Source organism: Triticum dicoccoides, chromosome 7B (genome assembly GCF_002162155.2).
Source record: "Triticum dicoccoides isolate Atlit2015 ecotype Zavitan chromosome 7B, WEW_v2.0, whole genome shotgun sequence".
Taxonomy (NCBI): Eukaryota; Viridiplantae; Streptophyta; class Magnoliopsida; order Poales; family Poaceae; genus Triticum; species Triticum dicoccoides.
The window spans coordinates 511,333,456-511,345,803 of NC_041393.1; the positions used below are offsets into that span (position 1 = coordinate 511,333,456).

The window sequence follows — 12,348 nt, forward strand, 5'->3', positions numbered from 1 at the left end:
GATGCACAATCCAAGCAGATTTACCTTAATTGTGTTTAATTTGTTTAATTGCAGATTTACGTATTTATTTAGTCTTGGCCATGTATAATTTTGTGCACGATGTTGGGAATGGTACTTATTGACAACTTCCAGCAACTTTGTTTACTATGTACAATGCCGATTACATGGCATGAATGTTGATTCTCATAACACGATTTTTGGTGCACTTCTCACCTATACACCGAGAATGAAATTGGAGACAACATTCATGAGAATTGCATAATCTAATTTATGAATTACTGAGATAATTGCTTGTGTCTTCACTCTTTACACTATGCATAGAATGATAAATTATAGCATTTCTTGGACATTTGAATCATAAGTTGATTGGCCCAGGAGCTTTGCCGGTGTATCGAGGACAAAGTCGGATTGCCGAAGCTCTCCGGGGCCAAAGCCCAAAGGGTTGGCTGATATCCGGAGATAGTTTCATTTCAACTGTATGTGGGTTGTTTTTCTTTCCGCGACATTATGGTTGCCCGCCAGGTGTAGTCGCATTGTCTTTGTAACCGCGGCATGGCCGCCCGATTCTATGTAATGTCTATTTCTTCTTCTAATACATTAGCATGCAAACCTTCTAATACATCTTCTAATAAAAAAATTTGATTTATGGTATTTGGATTACTATCAGAATGTCTTTTCTATGCATGTGATTTCTCACATATGGTTATAATATTTGTGAAGACGTGCATTGCACGTGCACTTGGAAGCGGGCCCGTGGCCCGTGCCGGACGGCGCCGACGCCGACCCGAGCCACCTCGTCCGCGTATTCTTGGAGCTGTGGCTGGCCGATTTACATGAAATTAATTCCCTCAGTTCTGGTGGCAAATATAATACACATAATCCATATTGTTATGCACTAGAGTGTATATGTGAAATAGATGGATTATGATCCCGTACTCAATAAGATAAATATGTGTGTGTTAGAGAGAGAGGGAGAGGGGGATAGAGAGTGAGGAAGAGGAAGGGAGAGTATGTGTATGAGGATTTGATGGTAAAAAGGTCGTCAATGTCGTAATATTGAACTCTTAAAGTTAATGTGGCCCGTTGCAACGCACGGGCGTTCTTCTAGTAACTGATAGTGTCTCATGTGATGTGATTCGGTGGTCAATGCCAAATTACCTTCCATGTATAGCAAGAGTATGAATCTGGACATAACCACCCGAATCAATCTGTAATTCCCTGTAATGGCGCCTAGTGGCGTACATCCCATATATGTATGCGACCCTAAAGACCATGGCTTCACCCTATTCTTTTCCAAAGGATAAGGCGACGAAACAAGCAATGGCCTCGTCTCGCAGCTTGGCTCTGGCGCTCCTCTTCAGCCTCCTCTCACTCTCTTGCTATGCATCCGTCCCTTCCTTAGCTTCCTCCGACGGCTTCCTCCGATGCCTCTCGGCGGCCATACCCAAGCAGCTGTTATACACGCAGACCTCGCCTTCGTTCACCTCGGTCCTGGTGTCTTCCATCCGGAACCCCAAGTTCTCCACGCCTAGCACGGTGAAGCCGCTGTGCATCGTCACGCCGACCAACTCCTCCCACGTCCAGGCCGCCGTGGTCTGCGGCCGTCGGAACGACGTGCGCCTCCGCGTGCGCAGCGGCGGGCACGACTACGAGGGCCTCTCGTACCGGTCCGCGCGACCCGAGGTGTTCGCGGTGGTCGACCTGGCCAACCTCCGCTCCGTGCGCGTTGACCAGAAGGCGGCCACCGCGTGGGTGGACTCCGGCGCGACGCTCGGGGAGCTGTACTACGCCATCTCGAAGGCGAGCAAGCTGCTAGCTTTCCCGGCCGGCCTGTGCCCGACGATCGGCGTGGGCGGGCATTTCAGCGGCGGCGGGTTTGGCATGCTGCTGCGCAAGTACGGCGTCGCCATCGACAACGTCCTGGACGCCACGCTTGTTGACGCCAAAGGGAGGCTCCTGGACAAGCAGGCCATGGGGACGGACGTGTTCTGGGCCATCCGCGGCGGCGGCGGCGAGAGCTTCGGCATCGTGCTCTCGTGGAAGGTGAAGCTCGTTCCCGTCCCGCCGACAGTGACAATGTTCAGCGTCACAAAGTCTGTCGACGAGGGCGCCGTAGACATCCTCACCAGATGGCAAGCGGTCGCCCCAGCTCTCCACGAAGATCTTTTCATCAGGGTGCTCGCGCAGAAACAGGTGGCCAACTTCCAGGCCATGTACCTGGGGACACCCGGGATGCTGCTGCCGCTGATGCGCAGCCGCTTCCCGGAGCTCGGCCTGAACCGGACGCACTGCAAGGAGATGACGTGGATCCAGTCGGTGCCGTACATCTACCTGGGCAGCGCCGCCACCGTGGAGGACATCCTGAACCGGACCACCGCCACGAGGTCCTTCAGCAAGGCCACGTCCGACTACGTCCGTCAGGCCATTCCCAAAGACGTCTGGGTGAAGATCTTCGCCTGGCTCGCCAAGCCGGACGCCGGGCTCATGATCATGGACCCTTACGGCGGGAAGATCGGCAGCCTCCCGGAGTCGGCGACGCCGTTCCCGCACCGTGGCGGGGTGCTGTACAACATCCAGTACATGAATTTCTGGTCGGCCGCCACGGACGGATCGGCGCAGACGAGGTGGCTCAGAGAGTTTTTCGCGTTCATGGGGCCGTACGTGAGCAACAACCCCAGAGAGGCGTATGTGAACTACAGGGACCTTGACCTGGGCCAGAATGTGGTTGTGGGGAACGTCACCAGCTACCAGGCCGGTAAGGTATGGGGCGAGAAGTACTTCAAGGGTAACTTTCGGAGGCTCGCGGTGGCCAAGGGCAAGGTGGATCCCGACGACTACTTTAGGAACGAGCAGACCATCCCACCACTAGTGGCGACGAAGTAACGATGAATATGCCATGCGATCAAGCTATATGTGTGAAGGAGTGGGTTTCTCTTAGGAGTATTTTGGTGGCTGGTAGCTATTCTAGTTGTTCCATACTTTGGCACGGGAAGTTTCAACAAAAGTTTCGATGCTATTCAAATTTGGCTCAAATTGCTCCCACCAGACTAATTTGACCGAGATGCAAATATTTGGTACCTGTTCACATGAGCAAAATTTACAACCGTTGACCAATAGGCGAAACTCTATTGATCATAGCCTTACTATTTTTTTTTGACAGAGTAATTACTTCAATAGCTCTAAAAATTTCCATCTCTTTAGCATTAGGCTCTTTAGGGATAAGTGTAATCTGAGCAAAATTCAGCCTATAAATATCCAATGTACCAAAATGTAATAACATCTTGAAATTGTTGATAAAATAAGAAAGACAACCCATCACGCAGAGGTGCCCCACAAGCGTAGGAGCTCATGATAGCATTTTTAATTTCTTCTTCGGAAAAGTGTTTATCCAAATTATCATTCTCTTCAATTGTAAGTCAGTAACTAGTTCCTCTCTGGACCAAAAATGGTCACTCAAATGAATTAGGCTTTGTTTCATATCCAAACCACATGAAGTTCAGCAATAAAGTCAAATTTATCCACATCATAAGTTGTATCATAAACTACCACAAGATGCCAGTAGAAGCCATCCAACCTATTCTTAATAGTAATTATCAAGAAGTCCCCAATAATCTCAAAAACATCCTCATTTAGCCCTACAAGGATGCGCCTAGAAGTGTTGATAGTAGGAAGTAAGTGCCAAGAGAAACAAAAATTCAAATCAATACTTTTTAGGATGGACTCGGAAATACTTTCCCCTCTTAGTTTCTTGGAAACCAACAAAATCATGTTTACTTTTGTTAATTAAATCTGACAGCCACCGTAGTTTTCCATCTTGGCTCATACCACGAATGTTCTAGAAACTACCTATCATGATATCCTACATGGATGAGATAGACTACAAGGTCTAGCTTTAAGGACATTAGCTACATACCAGGCAGTGCCCCTGGTTCATAGCGAGTACAAATGCCAGTAGGGGGAGTACCAACTCCACTGCCTGAACACAAAACATCATTGAAAATAACTTGAAGGATATTTAAGGATTTTGAGTAGAAAAATCAAAACATTGTTGAGTTTCTAAGTTAACCATATTCTCAATAATATCTTTTTAAAGCCATCGCCATCAATAATGATGTCAATAGTAGAAGCGTGATTATCTAAAATAGAGCATGGTAGATTAATGGAAGACTTACGTCTGAACATCAAAGGAACCTCTTTACTTAATTTTACAAGCAATGACTTTTTCCATTGTGTTTTTCCTCCCATGATTGATGGTATTTGTATTTTGGAAAAGAACAACCCACTTATTATGAGTAGTTGAAGTTTCGGGATTCTTGATTACCAGAGCAGTGAGGCCTAAGCCATCTCTTCTACAAGGAGATTTATCTTAGAAAGTGTTGTTATCTAATCCCGTGAGACTGCTTTTTTCAGAGGGAGATTTATATCGAAAAGTGTTCTTACTGTCCATGAAACTATAAGTGAGGTTCATTCCACTGGCAGACCTGGGGTTATCCTCAAAGTTGATTATGAGAAAGCCTATGACAGTGTCAATCAAGATTTACTTATGGAAATGCTTGCCTCTAGAGGTTTTATAAAAAAAAATAGATTGGCCAGATTCTCTCTATTCCACTGGGGGTAAAGATTTGAAACGGGGAGCCTTTATCTCCTATTTTGTTTAATTTAATTGCAAATGTTTTCTCTCGTATGCTCTCTAAAAGTGTCCATTATGGTATTATTTGTTGGATTCTTCCTGTTATTATACCTAGAGGTGTCATTAACCTCCAATATGCCGAGGACACCATACTTTTCTTGGATTGTGATCCTAGCCATGGTAGATATGTGAAATGGTTGTTATCCTATCTTCATCAACTTTCGGGCATGAAAGTCAATTATATGAAATGTTACTTTATCAATATCAATGTGGATATTGATGCTTCTAATCTTTTATCTCATATTTTTTTGTTGCAAGATTATTTCCTTTCCTCTCAAGTATTTGAGAGTTCCTTTGCATTATCTCAAGCTTAGGAGGGAGGATACCCAACCGAGTATCGATAAGATTATTAAGAGAATTTGTGGTTTGAGAGGTAGATACTTAGTTATGAGGCCAAACTTGTGTTGCTTAGGACCTATATTGCTAGTATCCCACTTTATTTGATACTACATGTGAGTTTTCCAAGTATAAACTACAGCAAATAAACTGGGACATTGTATCAGTTTTAGATTTTTCCAATATACTTTTTGCATATTGCGTGGTGCAATTGCTACTGTAGTGGCTGGTGGCGGTGCCGCCAATTTTAAAATCACTAGTCAACTAAAGAGGCAGAGCCACGGGAAGAGTTATTTCTATTGCATGGAGAGTTTTTTGGTTCTAGAATAATATGCATGGTGAGGGATAGGCAAATCACAACATCCATAAGTCATATAAAGTGCGCTTCATAATGTTTTGAAAGTTGTGAAGTTGTGAAGGTCTTTGCACCAGTGGTTCAATGGGTCATCTAGTACATACAACCCACACTCCCTAGGATCCCAAGCTAGCCTCTTGCTAAAATTAATCCTAGAAGCTTCCCCGTGCCGTCGACATTTAGTGCTTGGCATATACTACTCTGCATATACCCTACCCACAATACCAGCAAACACTGTCGTGCACTTACCTTTGTCCATTTGAAGATACACATCCAATGCATCTGAGGACTGCCATATGCAATCATCCGAAGTGTCATAGTCACCTTATGGACATGGCAAAAACCGATCAGTCCACCGGCATTTACTATTGTTGGAAGAAAGTTCCATTGACTTCCATGTCGTCGGCAATTCAATGGAACATTCATTCCGTTATGTAGAAGCATCGCTGAAACATGTAGGAACGGAAGATAAAACTCGACAAAAAGTAGTACGCATGACCATTTCGTGGCCTTCGATTCTATTTCAGTGATTTGTCATAAGACCATCCCGCGATCCCACACGCTTCCTCTCGTTCCAATTGTCGCTATCCATTCAGCAACCACCAACACAACCTCATTTTCTTCCACATCCATAATTTCACTCTAGGACACGAATCTCGAATCTGATGACGGGTTATCAAAAAATAGCTCTACCAATGGATCTATCTACAGAAAATGTGAATTATATGTTGTACATACCAATCTATGAGATGCTAAACTAAATTCCCAAGAAAAAGTGGGGAAACTTTACCTTCACGCAAGTCATTGAACACCTTGAGGGCACGCAACTAAAGGGGTAGCGCAGTCAGATGGCGCAAAATAGACGTGGGGTTGCGGCGAACCATGGGAGGTCCGAGAAAGGCTAACCAGAGGCGGCTGGGGCCAAATCACGAAAGTCTAGACGATCGAGGTGGCACCAAACCGCTGCGATGCGAGGATGTGGGTGATGAAAAAAGTGAGTGTGCATCCTAAAATGTTTGTGGCGTTCAGCTTTTGGTGGATGGAGGGTGTGTTGTATCAAATCGTCCAACCGCCAAATTTGGAGGCTCATACGCTCGATTTGGAGCGGCCTCAAAAAATTATTTCGATCGAGCGTGCGACGATGATTCCCTTAGAGCTTTTTTACTAATTCCACTATAATAACGGTTGAACGGACCTGGATGTCGCCTAGAAGGGGGGAATAGAAACTAATATGGTTTTGGCTTGAATAAATACGGAGTAAAACTAGCATTTAATTTGTGACGTACCAAACCTAAATAAGCTCTTGTTAAAAAAACCAAAATAAGCTAGGCTCAACTAAGTGTACCAAAAACCTATGCTAAACAAGATAAATAACTATGTGATAGCAAGATATATAACTTGAAGCACGATGACTATCACAAAGTAAGTGCATAAGTAAAGGGCTCGTTAAGAGATAACTGAGGCACGCGGAGATGATGATGTACCCCGAAGTTCACAGCCTTGCGGATACTAATCTCCGTTGGAGCAGTGTGGAGGCACAATGCTCCCCAAACGCCACAATGGCTCACCATATTCTCCTCACGCCCTCCCACAATGCAATGTGTCGTGACTCCACTAAGGGATCTTTTAGGGTGGTCAGCGAACCCATACAATTGGAGGCCCTTGAGGGCGGTCACCAAACCCATACAAATTGCTTGGGGAAAGCTCCACAACTTAATTGGAGGCTCCTGAAGTCTGTCTGAAGCTTTATACCACAATAATTGAGCTTTGCGGCAATACCAATGATGACCCACAACTACAGGGGATCTATCGTAGTCCTTCCGATAAGTAAGAGTGTCAAACCCAACGAGGAGCAAAAGGAAATGACAAGCGGTTTTCAACAAGGTATTTTCTGCAGGCACTGAAATTCTCGGTGACAGATAGTTTTGTGATAAAATAATTCATAATGGGTAACAAGTAACAAGTGTAACAAAGGTGCATCAAGGTGGCCCAATCATTTTTATAGCAAAGGACAAGCCTGTACGAACTCTTATATAAAGCAAAGAGCTCCCGAGGACACATGGGAATTACAGTCAAGTTAGTTTTCATCATGCTCATATGATTAACGTTCGCTACTTTGATAATTTGATATGTGGGTGGGCCGGTGCTTGGGTGTTGTCCTTATTTGGACAAGCCTCCCACTTATGATTAACCCCTCTCGCAAGCATCCGCAACTACGAAAGAAGAATTAAGATAAATCTAACCATAGGAGGAAACATGTGGATCCAACTCAGCTCCTTATGAAGCAACACATAAACTAGGGTTTAAGCTTCTGTCACTTTAGCAACCCATCATCTACTTATTACTACCCAATGCCTTCCCCTAGGCCCAAATCAGGGTGAAGTGTCATGTATTCGATGTTCACATAACACCACTAGAGGAAAGGCAACATACATCTTATCAAAATATCGAACGAATACCAAATTCACTTGATTACTTATAACAAGACTTCTCCAATGTCCCCAGGAACAAAAGTAACTACTCACAAAGCATGTTCATGTTCAAGATCAGAGGGGTATCAAATATCATGAAGGATCTGAACATATGATCTTTCACCAAATAAACCAACTAGCATCAACTACAAGGAGTAATAAACACTAATAGCAACCCACAGGTATCAATCTGAGGTTCCGAGGCAAAGATTGCATACAAGAGATGAACTAGGGGTTGAGAGGAGATGGTGCTGGTGAAGATGTTGATGAAGATTTACCCTCCCTCGATGAGGATATCGTTGGTGATGACGATGGCTTTGATTTCCGCCTCCTGGAGGGAAGTTTCCCCGGCAAAATCGCTCTACTAGAGCCCTAGATTGCTCCTGCCCAGGTTCCGCCTCGAGACGACGGCGCTTTGTACCGAAAGCTCTCTCTATATTTTTTCCAAGTCAAAAGCCTCCATATAGCAGAAGATGGGCACCGGAGACCTGCCAGGGGGCCCACAAGACCTGGGGGGTAGGGCGTGCCCCCCGGATTGTGGCCACCTGGTGGGTCCCCTGTGGTAGTTTCTTCGCTCAATAATTTTTAAATATTCCAAAATAATTCTCCGCAAATTTTCAGGACTTTTGGAGTTGTGCAGAATAGGTCTCTCAAATTTGCTCCTTTCTGGTCCAGAATTCTAGTTGTCGGCATTCTCCCTCTTCATGTAGATCTTGTAAAATAAGAGAGAAAAACATAAGTATTGCACCATAATGTGACATAACAGTCCATAATGCAATAAATATTGATATAAAAACATGATGCAAAATGGACGTACCAACTCCCCCAAGCTTAGACCTTGCTTGTCCTCAAGCGAAAGTCGAGATCAATGATCATGTACCCATGTTTAGAGATAGAGGTGTCGATAAAATAAAATACGAACATGAGGGCATCATGAAAATCTTTAGAACAACAATATATTGTCATATAACTTCTTATGCTAAAGTGATAATCCGTTCACAAGGTAAAGTATGAATCAAAAAACTTTATTGAAAACCAACAAACTTATGATCTCGGTCATTGAAGCAATTGCAATTTATCATAACATCGGAAAGAGTCAATATAAGAGCTTGTATAGCAAATCCACATACTCAATTATCTTTTAGTGTTTCATAATTGCTAAAACTCATGCGATACTTATGAAATCAAAGCCAATCGGACATAGAGAAAGATAGGCTTATAACTTTGCCTCCCAACCTTTTACCTCAAGGTTAATGTCAACATTAATAATTTATGATCACCTACATCCGAGTGGATATATGTGTCTAGATCTTTCCCTAACACATGATGCTTGCCAAAAGAAAAAAGGCAGAATATAAGGAATGGTGTGGATCACCATGACTCTTGCATAAGGGTAAGTACTAAAAAGTAAAAGATAGGCCATTTGCAGAGGGAAGTAGAGGTTGTGATGCGCTTTTTGGTTGGATGCATGAACTCTTAATGCAACGGAACGTCACTTTATTTTGCCGCTTGTGATAGAAAACTTTATTATGAAGTCCGTCGCTTCTATTTCTTTCCTATCACAAGTTCGTATAAAGTTTATTTTCCTCACACTAATAGATCATACAAATTTAAACAGAAATTTTTATTGCTTGCACCAATGAAAACTTACTTGAAGGATCTTACACAACCATAGGTAGGTATAGTGGACTCTCATGGCAAAACTAGGTTGAGGGTATTTGGATGCATAACTAGTAGCTCTACTTGGTGCGGGATTTTTGGCTAGTAAGAGGTGGAAGCAAGCTTCACATGTTAGAGGATCCATGACAATATAGCTTCTATTCGGAAATAAGAAAACATAACTCATTATGTTGTCTTCCTTGTCCAACATCGACTTCTTAGCACATAATATGTTAATGAGTGCTCACAATCATAAAATATGTCCAAGATAATATATTTATATGTGAACCTCTCTTTCTTTATTACTTCCTTTTATTGCAAGAATGACCAGAACTATGTTTGTCAACCCACAACAAGTTTCAATCCTCATACTTCTTATATGTTAAGTCATCACTCTCCATAAGATTATTATATAATATTTTTATTTATTTATTTTCTTTTTTCCAAGATCAAAGCAAGAAAGCGAAGCCCTTACTCAAAAAAATACTCTTTATTATAACTCTCAAACTCAATTACATAGATAGATCATGAAGCAAAATTAAAAGACTAAATCAACTAAAACTTTTATTCTATTAGATCAAGATATAACCAAAACGATCGAAATAATACAAACAATAAAGGTAAAGATGTGATGGTGATACGATACCAAGGCACCTCCCCCAAGCTTGGCACAAGCCAAGGGGAGTGCCCATACCCGTGTACTCAAGTCTCCTTCTTTAGAGGTGGTGGTGGTGAGGTTGATGATGTAGGAAGTTTGTCCTCTGTCTTCCAAGGCATAGGTTCACCATCATTAAAAGATGAACGAGTCTTCGGGATCCTCAAATCTACAGCCAAACTCATCCTCTTAAATCTGTATTCATACTCACAATTTTGGTTTTGCATGTCATAGATCTGGGCTTGGAGATGCTCAATTTTCTCATGAATCTTGAAGATGGCATCCCCGATGTCCTTGGCGTCCAGTTTGTGGTCACGGGTAAATTCTGTGATCATGGAGTGATTGGCGTTAAGTCTGCTTTCCACCATCCCTTGGCACTTGAATACTTGCTGCTCCATTGCTTTGAGCCTGGTATCCATGCTTCCAGTCTTCCTTAGCCCTTGAACATCCTGGATGTGCAGCACCCCCTCACGCATCTCAATGGTTTAAGGGTGTTGTAGCACCTCCGCAAGGTAGGGGTTGATGACCTTCTCTAAAAACTTGTCCTTCGGGGCGCTTGGGGACGTCAGGTCTGTCAAAAAGATAGCTCGAAACAAGAATAGAGGATATTGACGTGGTACGGTGGTCAAAACCTTTGGGAGATTATATAATGAATTTTTCCCGACTATAATAAGTATTCTGCAAGAAAACAGAGTCCAAAGGGCACACGAGGTGGCCACAAGCCTGGGAGGCACGCCCAAGGGGGTAGGGCGTGCCCCATGGCTTGTCGCCTCCTCATGCACTATTCAGACTACTTTTTAATTTTATAATTTTTTAAATATTCAAAAACAGAGTAAAATTGCCTTTAGAAGATTTTTGGAGTTAGTTTACTTACCGTATCACATACCTACTCCTTTTTAGGGTTCTGGCGTGTTCTGGTAGGTTTTCCTTATGTACTCCTCCGATGTTACTGTATTAATAATATTGGTTTCAACATTTATGGGAGTACCAGATGGAAGATCTAGATGATGACTAGAGGGGGCGGGGCGTGAATAGGGGTCTTAAAACTTTTACGGATTTGGCTTTATCCTAATGCGGAATAAACTAAACTGATACTTTTCAAGCACAAATCCAAAATATGCTAAGCTCAAATAAGTGCACCAACAACCTATGCTGAACAAGATATGCACTTTAAGGAAACTAGCAAGCACAAACTATATCACAAGATATGGAAATGTAGGAACATTAAGCAATTCAACTAGTACAAGATATATCAATGTGAGCAAGTATGAATTGCAAAAAGTAAAGGGTGTGGGTATTAGATAACCACAAGTGAGCCCGGGACGAGGCTTTATCCTGAAGTTCACACTCGTGAGAGTGCTAATCTATGTTAGATCGGTGCCGAAGCCAAAGCTCCGGGGCGTCACTAAGTGACTCGCCGCATTCTCCCTTTTGAGTCACCCCCAACGGATGAGCCTTGGTTCACTCGGGGTTGGCCTTGAAGGGGACCACCATACCTTTACAATCTTCTCCGGAGCACACAACAACCACGGAAGCTTCTAGAGGAATTTGACCACCTAGACCACTTCACACCCTTCCCGGAGCACACCACAAAAGGAAGCTTCCGGAGGAACCTTGGTCACCTAGGCCTCGTCACCATCGTCATCACCATCGATCCTCTCGTCGGGAGGGGGTCAATCTCCATCAACATCTTCACCAGCACCATCTCCTCTCAAACCCTAGTTCATCTCTAATATACAATCTTTGTCCCAAAACCTCAGATTGGTACCTATGGGTTGCTAGTAGTGTTGATTACTCCTTGTAGTTGATGTTAGTTGGTTTATTCGGTGGAAGATTATATGTTTAGATCCTATATGCATATTAATACCCCTTTGATTATGAACATGAATATGATTTGTGAGTAGTTACGTTTGTTCCTGAGGACATGGGAGAAGTCTTGCTATAAGTAGTCATGTGAATTTGGTATTCGTTCGATATTTTGATGAGATGTATGTTGTCTCTCCTCTAGTGGTGTTATGTGAACGTCGACTACATGACACTTCACAATTATTTGGGCCTAGAGGAAGGCATTGGGAATTAATAAGTAGATGATGGGTTGCTAGAGTGACAGAAGCTTAAACCCTAGTTTATGCGTTGCTTCGTAAGGGGCTGATTTAGATCCACATGTTTCATGCTATGGTTA

The 12,348-nt window shown here is 43.3% G+C and overlaps 1 protein-coding gene across 1 annotated transcript; it reads left to right on the forward strand.

The window, feature by feature from the left end:
• The first annotated feature begins 1,314 nt into the window (after positions 1–1,314).
• LOC119340266 (berberine bridge enzyme-like 27) lies at positions 1,315–3,066 on the forward strand. The gene has a single exon (XM_037612165.1). The coding sequence runs from the start codon at positions 1,321–1,323 to the stop codon at positions 2,881–2,883; it is 1,563 nt and encodes a 520-aa protein (XP_037468062.1). The 5' UTR covers positions 1,315–1,320; the 3' UTR covers positions 2,884–3,066.
• The last annotated feature ends 9,282 nt before the right edge of the window (positions 3,067–12,348 follow it).

Coding starts and splice junctions, on each gene's coding strand:
- LOC119340266 (XM_037612165.1), top strand. CDS start 1,321: ATGGCCTCGTCTCGCAGCTTGGCTCTGGCGCTCCTCTTCAGCCTCCTC.